The 25,926-nt window shown below is 31.1% G+C and overlaps 1 protein-coding gene across 1 annotated transcript; it reads left to right on the top strand.

Annotated features, from left to right (window-relative positions):
• Nucleotides 1-16,347: 16,347 nt before the first annotated feature.
• LOC115697203 (uncharacterized) lies at nucleotides 16,348-25,871 on the top strand. Its single transcript, XM_030624118.2, has 19 exons — nucleotides 16,348-16,819; nucleotides 18,492-18,595; nucleotides 19,146-19,232; nucleotides 19,331-19,406; nucleotides 19,489-19,563; nucleotides 19,698-19,751; nucleotides 20,529-20,588; nucleotides 20,765-20,881; nucleotides 21,188-21,282; nucleotides 21,369-21,571; nucleotides 22,030-22,127; nucleotides 22,358-22,461; nucleotides 22,576-22,741; nucleotides 22,891-23,013; nucleotides 23,250-23,329; nucleotides 23,502-23,640; nucleotides 23,876-23,908; nucleotides 24,515-24,585; nucleotides 24,668-25,871. Exons 1-19 carry the CDS (start codon nucleotides 16,781-16,783, stop codon nucleotides 25,335-25,337), a joined length of 2,394 nt encoding a protein of 797 aa, XP_030479978.2. The 5' UTR covers nucleotides 16,348-16,780; the 3' UTR covers nucleotides 25,338-25,871.
• The last annotated feature ends 55 nt before the right edge of the window (nucleotides 25,872-25,926 follow it).

Below are 25,926 nucleotides of genomic sequence, written 5' to 3' on the forward strand. Positions count from 1 at the left end.
GACAAAGTCCCTGATTCATCAGTGCACTGGATTTACACTGGTGTGATAATCAGCGATGAAGTGTACTTACACCTTGGATAAGTGTTATGTTCTTTCCAGCACATTGGCAAAGTATGCTAGTTTCGGATGTATGGAGTATACATTGGACTGGGACCGATATTGATCTTGGTCAAGATATTATACTTATCGTTGTATCTTTCTAAGTCAATATCACTAGTTGATCTTAGATCAAAAGATCTTAATCCTGACATGCTTAGGCTCAATCTCAGGAGTGTTATTCATGTTTTTTGATTTTTTAGTTAAGCCTACTTTTTGGTCAGGGTGATACGTACATTTTGAGAATATAATAGTATAATTGAGTGGGAGCGCTAAACATAGATATGGAATCTATAGCTTCTATCAGGACATAGAAGTGAAACGATGATTTCCTTCGAGCTTGGCCATGGCTTAATATAGATAAATGGAAGAGCTCTTGTTTCAGTGATTATATTAGCTCACTAAAATATCATTTATAGGAAGTTAAGTGTTTTAAGGATAAAATACATTGAGGGGTGAAACGGTAAATTTATCCCTACTCGGTGTAAGTCATCTATAGAGGATCTTTGATTATTGAGATTAGAACGATTGTTAAATGTTTATAGCGTATCTATATCGTGGAACATATAGAGCGTTCTATATAACTGAGAGTACAATTACAAGTTCTATGGTGGATGCAATAAGGAATTAATAAGTTAGGGAATTTACTTGGTAAATTCTAGTTCTGCTTATTGGAAGCTCGGTTGTATAGGCCTATGGTCCCCATACTAGCTGAGACCATACTGCTTGTAAGACTCAGATGATTGATTTTAATTAATCAATTATAATTCTAAAATTAGACTATGTCTAGTTTATGAATTTTCACTAAGCAAGGGCTTAATTGTGAAGAAAAGAGATTCTAGGTCTTATTTATTAATTAAGAGACTTTATTAAGTCTAATTAATAAATATATTAAATGGCAATTTTATTTGATAATTAATTTTAATTATTAAATAAATAGTTTTGGCATTTAAATGGTTAGAATTGGAAAAATAGCATTTTTGAAAAAATAAGGAAATATTGTTGTAAAATGGAAAAACTCCAAGTGAGGCCCAAACATCCTATGGTCGGCCACTAGGGAAAGGAATTTCTATTTAATTTCTTCATTATTTTAATGCCTAATAAATTCTAACCTAAACTTAGGTGGTTGCCTATAAATAGATAGTGATGGCTCACACTTAAATATGATGAAAATTCACCTTCAGTAAAATTATCCTGAGCCTTCTTCTTCTATTGAATTCGAACCATCCCCTCTCTTTCCTTCTTCATATTTTCATACCTTGAGTGATAGAGTGAGTGCCCACACACATCAAGTGGTATCTCAATCATAGTGTGTAAGGCTGTGAAGAATCCAGAATCAAGAGAAGGACATTCTGGCTCAGATCTTGGTGATACTCTACTACAGACAGGATACAAGGGTTAGAGATCTGAGTGGAATGAGCCATTAATATTTCGCTGCACCCAGTATAAGGTTTCCTAAACTTTATATGTGTTTATTTACATTGTTTTAGAAATTCATATTTAGAATGTTAAATAACATACATGGTAGTAAATCTAGATCCTGGTAAAACATATTCCAACAGTAGTTACATATAGTTGAGTGCTCAAGCTAATGGTTTGAATGAACATGTTGCAACAGTTTCTAATGTTGTGTCTTTTGAACGGCAGGGAAAATTGAATGTAGGTTAAGATTAACTGTGACGCTGCAATCTTTATCATCTAATTTTATTATAGTTTCTTTAGTCAAACAATTTGAGAATCAAATGACCTATTGGTTGGCTCATTTTTTTGATTCTAATCTTGGTTGTATTTTCAACAAAGGAGATGTCCCAATCGAGTTGCAGACTATTATTTTAGTTAATTGCTTTTAATAAAATTACATGATTTCTTCAAAATAAAATAAAATATATATAGGACTCTTCTATGGGGATTTTTTAAAAAAAAACCTATAGGTGGGGCATTTAATTTTAGTGGACCCCATGTCATGTAATGATTGGTAAGTCAAATATATATTTGTTATTGTGAATGAGGACGGAGGAGATTAATGGGCTGTTTGGAATGAGTTAAGAGAAATGCTAAAGGGCACTCATGGTGCCTAACTGTTGGGTTTTATGCCCTAAATAAAACTCATTTCAATATAATCAGATTTACTTATTAATATAGATCAGAAATAACATTTAATGTTGCATGGTTCACATGATTTATTTCATGATTATATGTACATAATGTATAAATTCATCTGAAACCCTTTTCACATACTTGATCCTGTTTATTGTGTCGTCAACACATTGGAAAGTAAACATGACTATGTGAATAAAGTTTCCTAGATTTATCAGACATAGGGTTTTACTGATATGATAATCTACAACAGAGTTTACTTGCATTTGGAGAAGTGCTATGTTCTTTCCAGAGCATTGGTTAAAGTAAAGCTCAGGTTGGATGCATGGAGTATGCATCGGAAGGGACCGATATTGAACTTTGACTTAGATTTATTAAACTTACCGTAATATCTATTCAAGTCAATATCGCCTAGTTGATCCTAGATCAAATGTTCTTAATCCTGTTATGATTAGGCTCAATCTTGAAAGGCTATTCGTGTTCCTTGAATTGTTAGTTAAGCCTACCTTTTGGTCAGGGTGATACGTACTTTTTGGGAACACGGTAGTGCAATTGAGTGGGAGCGCTATCATAAACATGGAATCTATAGCTTCTATCTGGCGAATAGTAAGCAAAGGATGATCTCCTTCGAGCTTGACCAAACGAACATAAATGGTGGAGTACTCATTTCACATAAGCTGAAATATCATTTATACGGGGTCAAGTGTTTTAAGGAATAAATAATACATTGTAGGGTGTAACGGTAATTTAATCCCTTTACAGTGTAGATCATTCATATAGAGGATCATTGATCACATTAGGATTATAACAATGGATAACTAATGATGCGTCTATATGGTGGAACATATAGAGCATTCTATATACTGAGAGTGCAATTCTAAGTTCTATGCGTGGATTCAACGAAGAATTAATAAGTTAGTGAATTTTAGTGCTAAATTCTTGATCTACTTATTGGAAGCTCGGTTATATAGACCCATGGTCCCCCCACTAGTTGAGATAATATTGCTTGTAAGACTCATGTAATTGGTTTTGATTAATCAATTATAATTCTCAAATTAGACTATGTCTATTTGTGAATTTTTCACTAAGTAAGGGCGAAATTGTAAAGAAAGAGTTTATAGGGGCATATTTGTTAATTATGATACTTTGTATGGTTCAATTAATAAATATGATAAATGACAATATTATTTAATAATTATTTATAGTTATTAAATAGTTATAATTGGCATTTAAATGGTTGAATTAAGAAATTGGCATTTTTGAGAAAATCAGATACAAAAGGTGTTAAAATTGCAAAATTGCAAAACCCAAGGCCCAATCCACTAGTGTATGGCCGACCACCTTTGTAGCTATTTTAAATTGATTTTTTTCATTATTTTAATGTCATATAATTCAAACCTAGCCCTAGTGGAATGCTATAAATAGATAGTGAAGGCTTCAAAAAAAATGAGACTTTTCTTCTCACACTTTCTGAATCAGAAAAACTGAGCCTTCTCTCTCCCTATCTTTAGCTACCACTTCTTCTTTCTTCTTCCTTTGAATTTCGAAATCCTTAGTGATTAGAGTAGTGCCCACACACATCAAGTGATACCTCAATCATAGTGAGGAAGATCGTGAAGAAAGATCATCAACAAAGGAGTTTCAGCATCAAAGATTCAGAGAAAGAGATCCAGGTTCAGATATTGATAATGCTCTGCTACAGAAAGGAATCAAGGGCTAGATATCTGAACGGAAGGAGTCATTATATTCCGCTGCACCCAATGTAAGGTTTCTTAAACTTTATATGTGTTTAATTTCATCGTTTTAGAAAGTTCATATTTAGGATGTTAATAAACATACTTGTGAGTAGATCTAAGATCCTGGTAAAATAATTTCCAACAACTGGCCTCAGAGCCATGGTAATTGATTTACTTGCAAGAAATTTGGACTTTAAAACGATTGTTTGTATGTTCTTTGGATGGTATCATGTTGTATTGAGTGTTATTTGATGATTGATTGATGTTTGTGAAATTCTCGTGAAAAATAATTGCGATTTTATCTCTGGAATTATTTTTATTGCATAGTATGGAAAAAATTAAGCAAGTTAGCCTTTTACAGAACTTAATTTGGATTTTATTTGAATTAGTTATGATTTTTTGAAGATTTGGAAAAATCGGGAAATTTGTCTTTGAGTTTTTCCTGCGATCGCAAATCTGTCCGTACAGTTTCGAATTTTTTTGTTTTTCTTCGATTTTTCATGCTTTTTCATGGAATTAACTTCCAATTTTTTGTATAGTTTTGTATTTATACTATTACTATTCCTAATTCAATTCTAATTATCATTTTGAATTAATTTAATATTTTTTAAATTTAATTCAAGATATTAGTGAAATTTGAATTTGAATAGAGTTAGTATCTATCTTCTTGCTTAAAAATCTATCTTATTTTTAAATTTGATTATATCTTATTTTTTTTAAATTTAAGGTCAGATTTTATAAGATATTTATAAAATCTTTTAAGATATTTTTAAGATATCTTATCTTTTAAGATATTTTTAATTATATCTTATCTTTTAAGATTTTTTTTTTAAAATTAAATTTTTTTTTAGATATTTTGACCTTATTTAAATTTAAAATAAGATATTTATAATCATGTAATTTTAAATAGATGTAAGATATTTTGCTAACTTTTAAATTTTGTTATTTTATTTATTTAAATTAAATTTAAAATCTGAAAAGATATTTTATTTTTTTCTAATTTTTTATTTAATTTTTATTTATAAAATAACATTTAAAATTTAAAAGTAGTTAGCAAATTTTGAAATGATATTTAGGTTGGTTCAAACCTAATTTTTCAAAATTGTAGGTTTAATTTTAAATTTAAATATTTAATTAATTTTCGAAATTTTTTTTTTAATTTTTTTTTTCGAAAATCTTTTTTAATAATATTTCGAAATTAATTATTTAATTTAAAATTAAATAAATCCTACATCCAACTATCCAGCTAACCCTGTTGCAGGAGTATGTGTTTTAGCTTGTTTGTAAGTTTTCAAAACCTATTATTACTTGATTGCAAATAGCCATGGTTACTTTTTGCCAGATCTAATGATCTGATGGCTCCCTTGGTCAAGATAATAATTTGTAACAGGTATATTTACAATCTTCTTTCATCTGTGTATGACCTAGCAACATGATAGGACCCATCCAAAGTGTGCCTGTGTGAGCCTATGTGTTTAATTTGATTATAGATACATATAGGTTGTTGTTGCTAAAATAAATTATCATAGTTATTGATAGAATTTATTTAGGCCCATTTAGTTTTTGGGCATATTCAATTAATAACAGTTGTTCTTATTAAGGTTAAATTCCTCTCTTTTGGGCCTTGTGTGAGAGTTGGGAGCCATAGAAGTGGGTACGACATACTGAACACAGCACCCCCTCACACAAACCACCCCAATTGTGAAGGCCCATTTGCCTGATTTGAATGACTGTACTAGGTTAATTACACTAGTTTAACCTAATTAAAATTGATTAGCAACATAATTAATTTCATTTATTTTGAAATTAATTTAAGAAAATTATAGTTTAAAGAATTTTTTATTCTAAGCTAAACTATATGTATTTTCTTGTATTTAATTAAATATAGAATTATAACCATCTAGATTCAATCTGGAACTTAATTTAAATTTTTCATTAAATATTCTTATTTAAGTTGATATTTAGTTATCTACAACTAACCAACTTAAATCTGAATATCTTTTGAATTTCAAATTTCAAAATTAAGTTGAGGAATTTTTAGGCATTGGTTATTAAGATTCTTTAGATATTTTTTAAGTTAATATCTTTTCGAATATTAACTTAAAATGGAATATTTTCAAATTAAGTAGTTACAACTTAATTTTTGATATTTAATTAAATTTAAATTTGAAAAATATTTAAGTTCTAGATTTTTTCTAATACAACTTAAATTAGATATTTTTTCAAATTTTGTGGAAAAGATACTTAGTCAAATAAGATATTTTTTAGATAGTTATTTCTAGACTAATTATTATTTCTAATATTAAATAGGAAAATATTATAAATTGTGAAATTAAGCATTTAATTAATTTTGGTACAATTTATTTTAAGTATATTTTTCCTAGTATTAAACTAGAAATTAATAATTAAGCCTTCTCTACACTTAATTATTTATTTCTTGAATTTAATACATTTAATTAATTTGAAAATTAAATATCTAAGTTGATTTTTATCATCATACTTAAATATTTCTTTTTCATGACATTTAATTAAATAGAAAATTATTTTTAGTTGAAATTTAATTTTTCAACTAAATTTAAATAATTTTCAAAATATATTTTTTTTTCTTTATTTTATTAATCAATTTTCGAAATTGCATTTCTTAAATGCTAGAATTTCGAATTTTATCTTGAAAAATAGATTAAGTTGTAAATTAATTATTTTAATTAATTCTTGGATCAACTTAAATCAATGATTTTTTCATTTATTGATTAATTTAAAATAAATTGAATTAAAGTATATTATTAGAAATTGAATTAATTAGTCAAAGGAAAATCTAGATAGGTGATATTTTTGCTTGAAGTATTTTTCTAGTGTATTTAATTAAATAGAAAATTAATATTTAAGTTGATTTTCATCATCATACTTAAATATTTGTAATTTTTCTTATATATTTAATTAAATAGGAAAATTATATTTTTTGTTGTAAATTAATTTTATTAATTAATTTTGGGCCAACATTAAATTAGAATAATTTTTCCAGGATTTATTCTTTATTTTAATATGCATTTTTTTCGAAAATTGTATTCTTAAATACTTTAATTTTTTGAAATGCAATTTATATATTTATAGAAAATAAAATTTGAGTTGTAAATTAATTTAAATTAATTTTGTAACAACTTAAATTGGTATTTTTCTAAATATTTATTGGAAATTATTGCTAAGATGGAAATAATTCATGTTATTTTCATAACCATCTAAGTAAAATTTATAAATATTAAATTAAAATTTATATTTAGAATTTTTCATTCTAAATTGGAAATTTTAATTAAATAAATATATATATTCAAAATAAATAGAATAAATAAAGAGAATCAAAGAAAATACAACTCTCTTTAAATAATGAGCTCGATTATTATTAAGATATTCGATCTCCATTGTGGGTTTTACACCGCGTTTGTTTTAGTGAGTAATCCTCCCTAATGGAGGAACTTTCATTAGCAATTTCGCACCGTTTAACCTCGCATGATAAGTAGTTTGTAAGTGTTTTGTATGGTATGGATCACCCTAATGGTGGCGACCATACTTGACTTGCAAATTATGAAACAATGGTGGAAGCTCATAAGATAGAATTGCCTTGACTCTCGCCTAAACGGGACAACGCTGAATTCCAATCTTGATCGAATAAAAGGTTGCTAGAATGTTTAACATTTTAGACGAGCTGACAACTCTATTCAATGAATGGTAGCTTTGACTCTCGCCTAAACGGGACACTGGTATCAGTTTGTTGAAAAACCTTGGAAATTATTTAGGATTGTATGTTTTAGTATTTTCACTTATCATTCCTACTTGCTATATGCTTATAATTTCTGAATTGTGTATGAATTTATATTGAACCATGTTATTTTCTGTTATTAAGTTGTAGTTTAATTTCGAATCTTCATTGTTGGTCTAACTTGGCTTGTTTATCTAATGAGATAAATCCCTAGTGGATTTTCACCATTAGACATACATAATAGTGTTAGATCTCGAAAGATAAATATTGTATATGCGACATCTAGCTGTTCATCAATTGATGACACCTTAGACTAGTATTTTTACGATATGAAACAAGAAGATTGTATAAATAAGATTACTTTGTCTTTCGCTAATCGAAGCATCGTTGGATTCTTATTTATAAACGAAATTATCCTAATTCCTCTTAGCTTATTCATTTCGAATTAGCTTTAAAAATATATCATGGGATGAATGGTCTATAAATCATTTCATGTCATTATATTTTCTCTTAAGAAATTAAATGATGCATATGATTATAATCCCGAAATTCTATTCCCAATTGATATAAATCCTCAATCTTAGAAATCTCCTACTTGTATGGGCAAATCTGACTTAGAGTTTGTATTAGTAGTGGTGGTCCAAGAAAGAATTACTCATTATATTTGGTTGAATTTAAGTCTTTGACTTTAATTTTAGAATCCAAACAGAAATTTTCTTATATTTCTAATTCCAGATACAATACAGTTACACTTTCTCAAGTGTTTAATATCCATCCTTTATTAATGGATTCAAACTGTATGGAATATGAGTTAGGTATTCTGTGACCAGGATCCACTTGCACTATTCTAAGAATTCTTTTATAAACCTATGTCATCAAAAGACTCTACCACATTTTTTTTAATCTATGACATTTGTATCTTGTTCATAGTGGATTTGACAAGATCAATCTCTGCAAAGAGTTAATATGCCTATATCCACTGAAAGTAGTTCATCTCATTCGCAGATGGATGTACATTCAGGGGTGGATATGAGTTTTTCGTTGCATTCTTAAAACGATAACTCTAGATTATACCTTATGCAAAGAAATTTGAAATGTTTGAAAATTTTCATTAATTTCTAGCAATGGTTAAAACCATTAAGGTAAGTGGTTAAAGATCTTGCGAACTGATAGGGGTGGAGAAATAGTTAGTAGATATGCAGTTCAAAGATCATTAAATTAATTTTTGAATTATATCCAAACTTACCTCCCCAGAAATTTCGAGTTGCATGTTGATGATTAGTTACTAGTCGTTGCCTAATTCCTTCTATGGTAATGCAATTTCAGAATGATGTAATGGTTGTATACTTAATGTAAATCATTACTAGATTCATGGATGACCTAATCAAAATCTTAAGAAAAGCTAGAACTGTTAACCATGGTTTGTTAGCTGTTCTAAGTGATTAGGGGTGGACCATCCCATTGTCAATAGATAAGAAAGTGTTTGTTCAAACAAATACTACTTTTCTAAGATAATGACTAAGTCTGAAAACAAGTAGAAAATAAAGGAGATATTTAATTCTTGATTCCAAAAGTGTTCTATCATCTTATTTGACATATGATGATCCCACTGCCTCTGTTGTCTTGTCACAACCAAAGAGGTTAATACCATTTAGTTTTCTTCGACATAATTCACGGTACCTTGTCGTAGTGGGAGAGTTTCTAGGAACTCACCTTCTTATGACTTGGGAGACACTAGTGATTAAAATCCATTGTGAGTTTAAACAAGTAATGGATTGTCAAGATAAGAAACTAAGAAGAAAGCCAATAGAACTATGGTTTAATCCATTCACATGGGGTAACCTTAAGTTTTCTATTACAAGGACATAAAAGGAAATTTACGTTTATAAGTCTATTCAATGGACTTAACAAAACTTCCTGTTCCCAGTATTATAGGTTTGAGTTTATCTAAACCTATGGCTTGTGGTATACCTGGTAATTACTTACTCTAATGCAAGCAACTTACTTTAGTAAGATGCTGAAGCATTTTCTTTCTAATGGCAATCTATAGAAGCTTCACAACTTCTTAGGTATAGATTTTATCTAAGGAAAAGTCTTAACTATTCCAGAAAAGATAAAGCCATGAAAGAATTTCTTAAATCAACAGTGAGAGGTCTTAGATATGCTTTTGTATGCCTTAGACCAGACACCTGCTGTTGAGTGGGAGTAATGAGTAGGTATCAGATTAATCTAGGAAAAGAACATTGGAAGACAATCAAGTAAATCTTAAGATAAAGAAGAGGAACTATATGTTAGTCTATAAGGGTGTGTTTAAAACTCTTAGACTACACCATATCAGATTTCGAAATTTGCCTTTGTGCTAGTAAATCTTTCTGATAAGATGGTGATTACTCTGGGGGTGGAATAGTGATTTTGGAGAAGTGTAAAAACCTATCTGAAGTCTCTAGGTCTACCAGAGAGGGAATGAATGTTAAAGTTGCAGGAAAGGTACTTATTCAGTCTAAGGAAAGTTCTATACATCTTTGGCGCCATTCCAAATTGCCTTAAACTACTAGTGTTACTTTCCTGATTAACCAAAAGTAGTTGCCAAAGGTATAGAATCCAGTATCCCAAGAGAGTAGACATATAGAGAGGAATTTCACATTATCAATAATTTTGTGATTAAGGAAGAGTAATGGTGGAGAAAAGGTTGTGGTTAATTCAACCTTTCAGATCCTATTACGAGGAGTTTACTACTACTACACTTGATTTGTATATCAATGTGTTGAGATTATTTGAAACGCACTTTTTGTTTTATATTAGTGCAAGTGGGAGTTTGTTGGGTTTTATGCCCTAAATAAAACTCATTTCAATATAATCAGATTTACTTATTAATATAGATCAGAAATAACATTTAATGTTGCATGGTTCACATGATTTATTTCATGATTATATGTACATAATGTATAAATTCATCTGAAACCCTTTTCACATACTTGATCCTGTTTATTGTGCCGTCAACACATTGGAAAGTAAACATGACTATGTGAATAAAGTTTCCTAGATTTATCAGACATAGGGTTTTACTGATATGATAATCTACAACAGAGTTTACTTGCATTTGGAGAAGTGCTATGTTCTTTCCAGAGCATTGTTTAAAGTAAAGCTCAGGTTGGATGCATGGAGTATGCATCGGAAGGGACCGATATTGAACTTTGACTTAGATTTATTAAACTTACCGTAATATCTATTCAAGTCAATATCGCCTAGTTGATCCTAGATCAAATGTTCTTAATCCTGTTATGATTAGGCTCAATCTTGAAAGGCTATTCGTGTTCCTTGAATTGTTAGTTAAGCCTACCTTTTGGTCAGGGTGATACGTACTTTTTGGGAACACGGTAGTGCAATTGAGTGGGAGCGCTATCATAAACATGGAATCTATAGCTTCATACGGCGAATAGTAAGCAAAGGATGATCTCCTTCGAGCTTGACCAAACGAACATAAATGGTGGAGTACTCATTTCACATAAGCTGAAATATCATTTATACGGGGTCAAGTGTTTTAAGGAATAAATACATTGTAGGGTGTAACGGTAATTTAATCCCTTTACAGTGTAGATCATTCATATAGAGGATCATTGATCACATTAGGATTATAACAATGGATAACTAATGATGCGTCTATATGGTGGAACATATAGAGCATTCTATATACTGAGAGTGCAATTCTAAGTTCTATGCGTGGATTCAACGAAGAATTAATAAGTTAGTGAATTTTAGTGCTAAATTCTTGATCTACTTATTGGAAGCTCGGTTATATAGACCCATGGTCCCCCCACTAGTTGAGATAATATTGCTTGTAAGACTCATGTAATTGGTTTTGATTAATCAATTATAATTCTCAAATTAGACTATGTCTATTTGTGAATTTTTCACTAAGTAAGGGCGAAATTGTAAAGAAAGAGTTTATAGGGGCATATTTGTTAATTATGATACTTTGTATGGTTCAATTAATAAATATGATAAATGACAATATTATTTAATAATTATTTATAGTTATTAAATAGTTAGAATTGGCATTTAAATGGTTGAATTAAGAAATTGGCATTTTTGAGAAAATCAGATACAAAAGGTGTTAAAATTGCAAAATTGCAAAACCCAAGGCCCAATCCACTAGTGTATGGCCGACCACCTTTGTAGCTATTTTAAATTGATTTTTTTCATTATTTTAATGTCATATAATTCAAACCTAGCCCTAGTGGAATGCTATAAATAGATAGTGAAGGCTTCAAAAAAAATGAGACTTTTCTTCTCACACTTTCTGAATCAGAAAAACTGAGCCTTCTCTCTCCCTATCTTTAGCTACCACTTCTTCTTTCTTCTTCCTTTGAATTTCGAAATCCTTAGTGATTAGAGTAGTGCCCACACACATCAAGTGATACCTCAATCATAGTGAGGAAGATCGTGAAGAAAGATCATCAACAAAGGAGTTTCAGCATCAAAGATTCAGAGAAAGAGATCCAGGTTCAGATATTGATAATGCTCTGCTACAGAAAGGAATCAAGGGCTAGATATCTGAACGGAAGGAGTCATTATATTCCGCTGCACCCAATGTAAGGTTTCTTAAACTTTATATGTGTTTAATTTCATCGTTTTAGAAAGTTCATATTTAGGATGTTAATAAACATACTTGTGAGTAGATCTAAGATCCTGGTAAAATAATTTCCAACACTAACACCCTTATGAGGTGTAATATCGCTATTAGTGCAACTTAATATTAGATCTCACTTTTTTTGCTTTAATAAATATTATAAAAAATCACTAACCAATTATAGAGCAACATTTTATCGTGGTGCTAGGCACTATGAGTGCCTCATAGCAATGCTCATGGATTAATGTAAGCAAGAGAATAGTAATGTAAAATATTAACTTGTTTGTTTTGAGGGTTTAATCTTGAAATATTATTCCCTTAGTAATACAACTATACTTAAGGGGGTGATGTTGGCACCTTAAAATAGGTGGGTTTGAATGATTCCCTTTTATTATATTAATTTGAATATTATTTTTAAATTAATAAATAAATTTAAATAACATTAATTATGATTTATTATAAAAAAAATGGATAAATATTTGTACCCAAAATTTTAAATTTGTAAGTGGTATAAACTCAACGTTTATTTTTAGTGGTATAAGTACCAAATATTTGTAAACCAATTTCCTCTAGTTTTGTCAGTACAAACTCTGATTTGAATTTGTTAAAAGAACATTTGGAAGTAACTGATACTATATAACCTAATGATATAGAATTAGGGTCTTATATGTGCCATGTTAAAGATAATCGCAGAGTCTATATTGACGAAATTAGAGAAAAATTATAGTTTTATAAACGTTGGGTATTTATACAGTTAAAAATAAACATTGGGTTTATGCCACTTACAAACTTAAAACTTTGGGTACATATATTCATATATTCATTGGATGGTTTGAATTTTCATTGTATTTTTTGTCGATTTATTCGGTTTGGTTTAGGCGATTTTTTCAGGTTGAGCGGTTTGTAAATTTTGTTGAACACCTCTATCTGGTGGTAGGGATGCACACTGGGCAGAAAATTGGCGGAGAGTGCTCCTCCCATTCCCATTCCTGTTAAGGATTTTAATCCCCATTCTTACTTATTCCGCATCGGGGATGGGGCGGGAAATCCCCTAATGGGAGCGGGGACGGGGCGAGAAATTCCTTAATAAAAATATATAAAGTTTATAATAAAAATTTAAATATATAAAAATATTAAATTACTTAAAAATTAAAATATTATACATTAATTATTATTCAATAAATTAGTTATTATCCAGAACACAACTTAAAATTCATAAGAAATGATACAAATATACTAAAAAATGCAGACATAAATTATAAAATCTAAAATATTACTAAAAATATAAAATAAAATACTAAACGGGTCGCCATCGGGTCTGGGAGTGTGATCCTCGCCCCACTTAACATTTGATGACCAAAAGTAATCCTCGCCCCCGCCTTGTTTCCCATCTAGACGGAGAATTCCTGCCCTATTAAAAGCGGGTCCCCGACGGGTCCCATCCTATGAGAAAATATGCATCCCTATCTAGTGGTGTCGAAATGAAATCTAGTGGAACCAAAAAGTATAATTGAAAATTTATAAGTATGATGCCTAAAATAATACAAATGATAGATAGAGAGAATGCTTTCAAAATTAATCATAAATACAAGCAGCCCTTTAATAAGATAATGTTGCATATTATAGCATCTCCAAGGAAACACCAAATTTGGTGTAACACTATCACCAAATTTAGCGTCAAAAAGTATTTCTACTCCAACCACAACACTACAAATTACACTAAAAAAATATTCCTTATTATTATATTAATTTTTCAATAAAATAAAAAAATAATATCATATTAATTAACAAAAATTACCACAATTGTTATATTTAATTAATAATTTAAATAAACTTACTAATTAGATTAAAGATAATAATATTGTAAAATCGACAAAATTCGATAAATTAACATATCATATTGCAATAACATAAATATTATAAGGTACTTTTATAATGTATCCCTCTAAATAAAAGAGTCACGCGATAGAAAGTTTGAATTTTATTTTCGGCATGTTAAATTTTTTTAAAATTTTTCAAAATTTTGCAAGATGTATTAAACAACTATAATGTACACGACCATTAAAAAAAAAAACTAAACAAGTCTCCTGAATGTCGAAAAAGGTAGGAGTATATCAATAGGGGTGAGCAAAAAATCTAAAAAACCAACCAAACCGAATACACCGACCGTTGGAACACCGAAAAAATCGACACCGAAAAACCGAAAACTGAATTAACCGCCTTAACATGGTCGGTTTTAGTGTCAGTGACTAACCAACCGATTAAACCGAGAACCGACCGAACATATATATTATATATTATTTTTCTACATATTTAATATGCAATTTTATTAAACTAGTTTGACTTATATCTTTTTTATTTAAAGTCTTAATTATTCATTGCTTTATTTTATTATAGTTTGATGCATTTACATATTATATATACACATTCATAAAATAATACAAGTTTTTTAATATAACTCATTACCATATTAGTAGCACAAATAATTTGAACAAATTTAAAAAAGTTTATTTTACATTATTTATTTAACTAAGAAAGTTTTATTCTCAAATTATATGATATTTGATACAATACTCTAATTTTTTTAGTTTTCAAATAATTATAAAAACTTAAAAACTTATTTTTTATAAAATTAAAACGGTCGGTTTTTTTACATTTGTATAATGGTCGGTCGGTTTTCGGATTATAACTATGGAAACCGAAAACCAAATTTCGATTTTTTTTTTGTGTAAAAAACGACCAAACCGACCGTTGCTCACCCCTATATATCAGTGCGCCACTTTTAAAGAAGTGTATAATTTTTTCTAAGTTTTATAGGATGTCTTAAATAATTATAATATACACTATTATATAAAAAAATAGACTAAAAAAATATGTCGGGTGCCGAAACAAATATAAGTAATTCGTACATCACTTTTATAAATGTGCATTGTAAAATTTCTCAAAGAATAATTCTTAATTTTACAAATACAATAATATAAATATATATAAAATTAACTATATTATATATATAAAAATATTATCAGGACTACCGTGCACTGTAAATAAAACTACAAAATGCTATAAGAAATGCAACTTTCTTGGAAGATATATACATGGCATATATTGTTTTTGCAGTCTCATAACTCTCATTCGAGCTGCTCTTAGGATGTAATTGGAGAGATTAGCAATATACTGATTTAATTCACCAAAAAAAGAAATTTTAGGTGGCGTTTGATAAGTTTTCTATTTTTAAAATTGAAAAAGTGAAAATATTTTTTAAAAACATGTTTTATAAAACTGTTTTTTTTTTTAATTTTTTAATTAAGAATCAAAATTTTAAAAACAAAAAATGTCTTTCAATATTTTTTTAAACAACTTTTTTTCTTAATCAATATTTTAGACTCCGACGAGACCCGAACTCAAATCCTCCCCCCACGGCCCTGGCGCTGAACCCGGCCTCTGACCCGAACCCGAATATGACCTCAAACCTAGACCCGACTTAAATAAAATCAAAAAATAAAAATAAAAATGAACTTTACAAAACACACTTTTGTTTTTTGTTTTTAAAATTGAAAAACAAAAGTGGTTACAGAATGCATTTTTGTTTTTCAAAAACAAAATTTTTAAAAACAAAAATTTACATTCATTTGATTAAAAAATTAAAAAACAAAAGTGTTACCAAACGCCATTTTAATTAAAAAACATGCATTGCATTATTACCTAGTATTATTAAGTATTTAAGAATAGTTCATTTTTTTTTTTCTTTTGGTGGGACCAAGTTGAAAAATATAAGTTGGAATTTTCTTTTTAAATTTATAGTTTATTGTCTAGTTTTTTTTTTTTTTGAGGGGAATCACTTTTCACATAAGTCACTATTTTAATGTTAATATACTTTTAAAATAGACAATAAACTTCTTACAGACAAGAAATTCATCCTCACTTTTGTTATTTTAACCGTTAGATTTTTATATTTCCAGCCAATTATTCAATTTATTTTTTTTTGGCCAAACATAACTTTTAGAAAGGAAAAAAATGTTTTTGCAGGAAGAGAATAACAAAAAGGGCCAAACATATCATTCTTACAACAAATTAATTTTTTTTTTTTAACAATAAATTATTTGAATAAATTATTATTATTATTTGAATAAATTAGAAAGGAAATATATCTAAAAGAAATGGGAATGAAATTATATTTTGATATCAACCGTACACTCATCTCCATAGGCACTCTCTCATATCTCTCCCGCGATTGCAGCTCTTCTTCTTCTTCTTCTCTCTCTCTTTCTCTGAACCCCTTTTACTCGATCCCAATTCAATCTAGGGTTTTCGCTTTTCTCCTTGGATCTTTCTTTTGTGGCGGAACTGTACGGTGATTTTGTGGAATCGAGGAATTGGTGAGCGTGTGCTAGGGTTTCACGGAGTGGTGTTTCTGTAGATCTGACTACTGTTAGCCTCTCGGAGCCCATTTCTATTGCCTAATTCAACATGTTTTGGCGTATGGCGGGCTTGTCCACTGCGTCTCCTGTGCGTTACCCGCTTTCTTTTTCTTTTTCTTACCTTTCTTTATTTGCTTATATGTAACAGTGATCGATGTTCGCTGTGGATTGTTTTCTACGCTGGTTGAATTTCTGGGTTTTTTGTTGATTCGATTTGATTTTCTGTTTTGTTGCTGTGGAAAATGAGGGATCGGATTAGAATTTCGTGAGTTTTGATTCAACATTGCTTTTTGGGGAATTTTGTAAATCGTATGTTATTAGGATTTTCATTGGTGCTCATGTTGAGTATTTTATAGGCATTTAGTTTTTCCATTTTGGCTAAATAGGAATTAATTGCTAACATGTTGGTGGTATGCTGGATTCTTATCTGAGAAAAAGAAGACCACCACATGTTCTCAATCTGGACGAGTTTATAGAGAAATAGAGTGAAGTAAGGTATAGATAGAGAAATTACTTTTCTTGTTTTGTAGACAGAGCAAATTGGAGATACGTGGTATGAAAATGTTAGACGCTGCAGTGTTGCTGCACATTAAAATTTCGCCTAGGAATTGTAGAAACAACCGTTTCCTGATGCTTGTTATAATATTTACCATTTTGTTGTGTCACATTTGGTGCCATTTATTTGTTTATTTTGAAATATTATGTACAGCGACTTAGTTGATCTCCTTCTTGAATTGAAATAGACTCTGCTGTTCTGAATTTTAGGCTTTTCCAAGTATCCAAATGTGAGTAGAGACTAGAAAGTAGTCTTCTGTGTACTATAATATTTTAAGCACATTCTAGAACTGGTACTTAAAATTATGTAAATTACTTCTTTCATTCAAGCAGTTTTATGATTTAGAAATTTCTTGGTCTGTAGTCTTTTTAAATTATGAATGGTTGCAAAGTTCAGCTAAATTTCTTTTTTATAAAGAAACATGCCTGGACATGAGTAAAATATGTAATAGTAATTAAGTGGTTTAAACTTTGGCAAGGTTCAGTTGAGTTGAGCAATCAAGCCTCTGCTTACCTTTCGTGTTGTAGATGTGTCCTATCTGTAAATTGTAGATCTAGATTGTCACTTATGAGGTATTTAAGTTTGAGAGATAAGTGTTCGATTGTGAATTGGTAGATTGTTCAAGATTATTTGACCATTATAGGCAACACCCTTGCAATGCCACCTTAGCTTATTAAGGAATTGAAACACAAATGAGGCAGTACTAAAATCAAATGTGTTTGCCAGAAGAATTAATAGTTAGGCTATAGAAAAAAAAAAGGCTTGACGATGCTTAAATCTTGGTTGCGGCAAGATATATAATTGTTCTGTGTTAAGAATTTAGGATTGTATTCCAACTATCATGGACACATTTGGAAATAAGGACTGTTCAGGAATTAAATGGAGGGTGTGTATTCCAACTATTATGGACACATCAGGAAATGAGGACTGTTAGGTTTTAAATGGAGGATGTGTACTCCAACTATTATGGACACATCTAGAAATAAGGACTGTTGTGGAATTAGGATTTTAGTTCAATTTTTTCTTGAGGTTAGATGTTTTGTGTTCCTTTTAAGGCCATAAACAATTTTCTGTTTTGATTATTTCCACTATTTCTTATTTCCTTCACATTTACCCACTCAAGTGGAATAATTTTTCTTCTTTTGGGATGTTTTGTTATTTAATCAAGTCAAATGATTTTCTCTTGTTTCTTGTCACATTGTAGGTGGAGACAATTTTGGACAAGGATAATTTCACATTAGAGGAACTTCTAGATGAAGACGAAATCATTCAAGAGTGCAAAGCTCTTAATGGACGACTGATTAACTTGTAAAGCTTTTTGTTGTTGTTGTTGTTTTAAATTTATAAATAAATGTATATACACTTTTATTTTAACTTGCTTCATCTTTTCCTCATTTAAGCTTTGTCTCTGTGTACTATGATGTATCTATTTAATTCTTAGTGCAATTGGAGGATGGTCCTTCAAGAATTTTTATAGAAAAGGAAGTTCTTAGTTAATGCATGTGGATGGAATGCATAAACTGCAATATTCTACAATTATTTTTAAGTTCTGACCTTGGAAGCTTCTTTCTACTCCTTCGTTGATATTTAAGAAATCATAATTTAATTTTCAAGGCACACCTATTATATTATGAAATGTGTGTACATTTTTAAGCTGTAGTCTCCTATTTTCTAAAGTCCAAATAACTGTATAGTTTTTATTTTATTTTTATTTCTGCAGAAGTTAAGCACAAATTGGATAATCCTACTGGTTGTTTAGTGTTATTTCAGTCACTTTCATGTGTCATTTTTTCTTAAGAACACTATGTCTTTATGAATACATCTATTCAGTTTGTCTCCCCACTATTTTGTTTTGTAGTTTGAGAGAAAGAACCCAGGTTGAACAACTTATCAGATACATTGTTGAAGAAGCTCCTGAAGATGCTGATAGAAGTCGAAGTGTGAAGTAGGTTTTTCTTTTTTTTTTTTGAAAGTGATTACAAGTTTTACATGTGAAGATTGCTTTAATGCATTTTCTGATCTTGCAAATATATTTTTCCTCAGGTTTCCTTTCATTGCCTGTGAGATTTTTACTTGTGAAGTTGATATTATCCTCAAGACATTGGTAGAGGATGAAGAGGTCAGAAGTTTTACTGTTTAGTCCCATTTTTTCTTCACTTAATGGAAAATGTCTAGTGTTTGACGAAGTTATCTTTTGGCAGTTGATGGGTTTGTTATTTTCCTTTTTGGAACCAAAACATACTCACAGTCCGTTTCTGGCTGGGTATTTCAGCAAGGTACCTTTTTTGTAAAATTTCAGACTTAGTTATTTCTGGATTTTGGTACGAAACATTTTATGTACATAATTTGAAAATACCATTTCATATTTGCCATTTTTAGTTCCATTCCCATGATTCTTGTGTGTTTTCAGGTTGTCATATGCTTGTTGTTGCGGAAGACAGCTCCCTTTTTGAGCTATATTCAAGTTAGTACCTTGATTCTTATCTTTTTCTTTTTTTTTTTGAGCAATTGATTCTTGTCTTTTCATTTCATGTAAATTTGTACAAATATCTTTCTTTTCCTCTTTTCTTATTTTTTCTTGTCCCAGTGATGTTTTTTGAGTGAATCGCACCAAAATGAGTTGGAGAATATGCTCACCAAAATCAGTATCTTTATGCTTTTTGGTGTGATTCACTCACACCTTTCTTGTATTAGTTTCTCATTAATACAAATTGATTTTTCTTTTAAAATATATGCTGTACAATGATACGTGCTTGTGGACATGCAATCAATGTTGTGGGAACTGTAACTAATTAGAGAATAAGTTAATGATTTTTTCTCTTCTTTTGAATATAAAATTTATTGGAACCAATTAAGGAAGTTTTGGCCTTCAGACCCTTCTTTTCCTACATCCTAGTGAAATCAATACTACCATCAAATGTTAAAAGAAAAAAAGTTTGTTACGACTGAACTGAAAAATCCCCTGGTAATTTCTGCATGCAGGGTGAGAACTGAGATGTTTAAATTAAATCTATGTCTGTACCAGCTGTGTGTTTTAATTTGTAAATATGAAATAGAAGATGTCGGCTATTTGTCATTATATTTCACATTGAGCTTTTTTTTTTAAAAAAAAACTAGGCTTCACACCTAACCCTTGTGATTTTGGAACCAAGAAATTATAGCAATTGCAATATAGGTACCCGGGAGGTTTTCTTGATGTCACTTTGACTTATTTTTGGTTTGAACTCATGTCATTGTCCAGGCTCATCGGGAAATTATGCAGAAGCTTGTTGACCTGATTGGAATCACATCCATTATGGAGGTATAACTTCATTTTTTGTCCTCTGTTTTCAATTTACCCAACTGTAGAGAACCTTTGGGACTTCTTATTGCCACTACTCTCTATTGAAGGAAAATTATTGTTTTCCTGACCCCATGCACTTGGTGTGCTAGAATACACATTTGTTATAATGAAAAATAATATTTCTTGTTGAATAGGTCTTAATAAGGTTGATCGGGGCTGATGAACATATGTACGCAAATTATACTGACGCAGTGCAGTGGATACAAGATACAAATGTGCTGGAGATGATTGTGGACAAGTTCAGCTCTTCAGTAAGTACTTTGAAGTGTACACGAGGGCTATGTTTAGTGAGCTTGCATATTTTTCGTCATTCAGCTCTTCTCAGTTTTTCTTCTTTCTGTAGTTGTGCTTCATAGCTGATTCTCATGTCAGTTGAGCTATATCATTTTATATTTAACTATATTAGATAAATAGAAGATCCAGTTCTCTCTTATGATGCTTGGTTTTATGTTGAAGTCTGTGAAGAAAATGACAATGTAAATATAACACCTAGAGAGTGATAAGGTCTTCCAATGCTCAACATTACATGATGAATCTTTTTAAAATGAATTTTACAGGATTCTCCTGAAGTTCATGCTAACGCAGCCGAAACACTTTGTGCAATTACGCGTTTTGCACCTGCTGGACTTTCGGCCAAAATTTCAAGCCCAAGGTAGTATTTATACATCATGTTTTATACTGTTATAGTGTTATGCTCTAGCTTTCATATTAGAATTAATTTAATTTTTCTATTGCCAGTTTTGTTGGAAGATTGTTTCGTCATGCCTTGGAGGAATCACGTCCAAAATCTGTTCTAAATAACTCGCTGACAATATGCATAACTTTGTTAGACCCTAAGAGGTTAAATATGGGAGCATATCATATGTTTGGCCGTCAAATGACTCTTGGGTCCACTGTAACTGCTAATCCGGAGACAGTTGAGGGCATGCTAGAGAGCTTAGGTGAAAATTTGTTTCTTTCATTGCCGATCTATTTTAGCTCATGTTTCCATGTCTCGGTGTAAATTGGTAGCTGTGTTTTAATACAATTAGAGGTTTGTATAAACTATTTTGTTCTCAAAACTTGTTTTGTCCATTGGCACTGCCTCAAGCATTCAAACAAACGGTAATTCAAGTAAGGCATTGCATCCAAGCTTGCTTAATGGATTGCCTTAGTATTGCATTTTATGTGAGCTATATTATATAATTTTATTACCTAAGAGGGGTGTTCAAAGAGTCAAGCTTGTGGTATATTCCAAGTTCTTTATACGTGTCACATTGGTTTCCCTTTAATCTTTATGTCTCTTATGCTTGATCAATGTGTGCTCTTGTTTCTTATCCTCAAACATGATCAGCTAATGAAGCTTTTTTGCTAGTTTTAAAATTATGGCTTGACTATTTATCTCTTTTTGTCGCGCCAGGTGATTTGCTCAAGCTTTTAGATGTTTCATCTTCTGACAACATCTTGTTAACTACATATGGAAAGTTACAGCCCCCGCTAGGAAAGCATCGTTTAAAGGTATATTCATGGGCCATATTATCTGGTCTAGATCAGTTTTTGCCTTCTTTTTTTGGTTTGTTTCTATTTGCCCCTTGTAGGGACTTTTTATGTTTCTTACGTAAATGTTTTTGTTTTTTTTTTGTTTGATGTCTGCTTGAATTGTGTAATAATATCATCAATGTAAGCTTATGAGCTAACATGGTGTCTGAACTCTGTGCTGGATTGTGCTGAATTGGGAAATTTTTCAGATTGTAGAGTTTATTTCAGTGTTACTGGCAGTTGGTAGTGAAGCTGCTGAGAAGGAATTGATCCGTCTTGGAGCTCTACAAAGGATTTCAGACTTGTTCTTTGAGTAAGTCTTTAAGATCTTTTCCAAGCTGAAAAAAAAAAGAAAAAGAGAAGGCTGTAACACATGTTTTGTGATGGATTGTTTATTCTCTTATTTCTTGGTTTGTTGATTCTTTAGGTACCCTTATAATAACTTTCTGCATCACCACGTAGAGAACATTATAAATTCATGCTTGGAGAGCAAGAATGCTCCACTTGTTGAACATATTCTCCGTGACTGTAATCTTGTTGGGAAAATTCTTGAAGCTGAAAAGAATACCACATTGACAGCTGATTCAAACAAGGTGGTCCACTTCTTCATAATTGGTGATTATACATTAAATTTATCAGGATTTGTGTATTCTGTGTGAGCTTGTGTTGCATTTTGTTATAGTTTCTCCTTTTAGTGCAGATGTTAGATGTGTGATGTAACATGTTCATTCTTGTTGTGCAGCCAACAGTCCCTGCTGAGGGCAGATCGCTACCCAGGATAGGGAATATTGGACATATCACTCGTTTATCCAACAAAATTAATCAACTTGGGAATACAAATAGTGACGTTCAGGCTCTTCTGCAGGTTTTCTTTTCTTTATTTTCTTAGAAGTGTTTGCAGGCATAATTCATTTAGCTGAAAATTTTGTTCACTGTTTTATCAAGTTTTAGGTTGCGAGCAGTTTTTTCCTTATTAAGTTACTTCTATATCTTTTACCTCTGCATGTAAAATGCGTGTATTAATAGAAGCTAATTCCAGAAATTAGAGTATTCTATACTATTTTCATTAATATTGTTCTATATTTACTTATCTTCTTATAGGCAAACAGTGAATGGTCTGATCATACAAATGTCCTAGCAAAGCGTAATGCTCTGGAGAATGTTTATCAGTGGGCTTGTGGGTATGTTCTTTTGCTTAAAATTGTTTCTTCAAGTATGTATCTATAGTTTTGTTGTTTCAAGTGCTTCTTTTCAAAAATTTCCTACCATGGCCACAAATATATTTAATCTGGGTTAAAATTATTGCTTTTTTGCATGTATTTATGTAACACCTCTCTCTTCCCCCTATAACAGGCGACCGACCGCATTACAGGATCGGACAAGGGACAGTGACGATGATGATTATCAAGATAGAGATTATGATGTTGCTGCTCTAGCAAACAACTTGAGTCAGGCTTTCCGCTACGGCATGTATAGCAATGATATGGATGAGGTGCATAATAAAAAATATGATATGATGAAAATTTTCACAGTAAAATTTGTATAGAATGCAATCTGATTATCTAATTCTTGTCTTGTGAGTCTGATTGTTATAAGATCTATTGATAATTTTTCTTGTATATATCTATTGCTACAGCTTGAATTCATAACATTGATAGTGTTCCTAAATGCTATTTCAACTGTGTTCCGATTATCTCTTTATAACTGGAAAATCTTTATGCATTCAGGGCCACGGATCGCTTGAACGCGGAGATGACGAGGTATGAGACTTTTTTTATTTGCTTTTTATTGGGAATCTACTCTTGTGTAATATATAAGGTATTTTTTGGCGCTGATAAATACTCGATTGAGCCATGTATTTTATACAAGTTAAAGTTGCTATACAGAAGTCAATGCTGATCTAAATAGTTGTTCTATGTACTGATTGAGGTTACTATATGTATGTCTTCTCAAACATGCACCACTTTGCTTCACCTCGCAACTATAAATCTTGGACCCTATAAGCTGCATTGCTTTATCTTCCTGTATTACTAGCAGGATCTGTAGCCTGTTATTTTATTTTCTGTTGCTAATATTCAATCTCATCTTTTTTTTTTTTGCTGCATGGATGGTTTGCCATAAAATCTGTAGAACTTGTATTAGGGTGCTTGACAATATATAGAAATGTAGCAGTTGATCATTCTTTTCTCTAAATAGTAATTATAATAAGCAAAAAACTTTTTGTGATTGTGAGCCATAGACAGAATATAAAGAGTCTTAGAGGCGTGTTTACTAACTTTAGCTTGAGCATCAGTTTTTTCTTGCGCGTGTATATTGAAGTAGAGAATTTGTGGTAATGAGAAGTTTTTTGCATGACACTTGGACAGGATGTCTATTTCGATGACGAATCTGCTGAAGTTGTCATATCTTCGCTGCGGTTGGGAGATGACCAGGATAGGTAGGTCGATTTTATTTTGCCTCCATCCTGTCTATTGAGCCTGTCTCAAAGGTTTCTTAATGTGATACTTTTGTTCTTGCAGTGGTTCTCTCTTTACAAATTCCAACTGGTTTGCTTTCGAAGAAGACAACAGTGATCCCAATGAGCGTTCAACTGGGCCACTTGCTTCCCCATCACCTAATGCTGAAGGAACCAGTGCTCTCAGTGGTGGTGAGGATGTCGTAAATGTTGGTAAAGACATTACAGTTGAAGTCGAAACTGTTTCAGAACACGATAAAGCTAATGAGGATGATGAATTGATCGACACTGCAACACCTTCTGTTGAACCAGAAGCAAAATCAGAAGATAATGTGTTGCAGGAATCTAACACTTTAAGAGAAGCGGAATCAAAGGAAACCGATAAACCTCCTGAGTGGGTTGAATGGAGGGAGACTTCGGACTCTGGTGACCCATCTAGTATCCTGCCAAATGGTGAGCTTCCTTTGGAATCCCCAGATGCTGCAAAACCTTTGGAATCTTCTGATGCTGCTGAACCTTCTCCATCGTCTCCTGATAAAGTAGTAGACAAAGAAGCTGCCAGTGGACCTCCAGCAGCATCAGAGGACAAGAACCCACCATCAAAATCGGATGATGAGATTGCAGTCTCAGACCCTGCCACTACTGGCATTGCTGAGACAGCAGTTGACAAAGATGCCAGCGCTTCCATAGCCACTACTGAAGATAAAAAAGAAAACGAAGTAGAAGGGAACTGATGTAAATTCTCAAATTCAGTTTTAACTGGGGCTAACTCGGAATTTAAGCAACACATTGATGATGATGATGATCATCATCAGGTGGGAAAGTTGGATTTTAGACATTTCGGATGGTTGGCTAGGCAACTGTATTATATAGAAGCCTTGTGTGTGCATTGGTGCAGTGTATTAAAAAGCAAGGCTGCTGATTTTTTGTCCTATACCTGAGAATTTGCTCTCCCCTTCTTCGCCTCAACTTCAAGAAAAAGCAAATTTTAAGGAAAAGAAAAAACAAAAACCAATTGTGGGGAGGTTCTGATTTGCGAACAACTCTCTAGCCATTAGTTGTAGTAGTATTTAGTAGTACAATGTTTTTTATCAACTATTTTGGTATTTTCTCTCACGTGTTGCATACATTTTTTTTTTATCAAGGATCTGTCAATACATAATTTCCTTTCTCTTCATTATTCTTAAGTACATCCATGTATGTCCAAATGATTTCAGAAGATAATCTGAATATATATTGATTGCTATTATTGTTATTCTTTCTTGAAACGATATTGTTGACATTTTCCTTTTCTATTTATTTGTAAATCTATCTTTATTTATG

Source organism: Cannabis sativa, chromosome 7 (assembly GCF_029168945.1).
Source record: "Cannabis sativa cultivar Pink pepper isolate KNU-18-1 chromosome 7, ASM2916894v1, whole genome shotgun sequence".
NCBI classification, from domain to species: Eukaryota; Viridiplantae; Streptophyta; class Magnoliopsida; order Rosales; family Cannabaceae; genus Cannabis; species Cannabis sativa.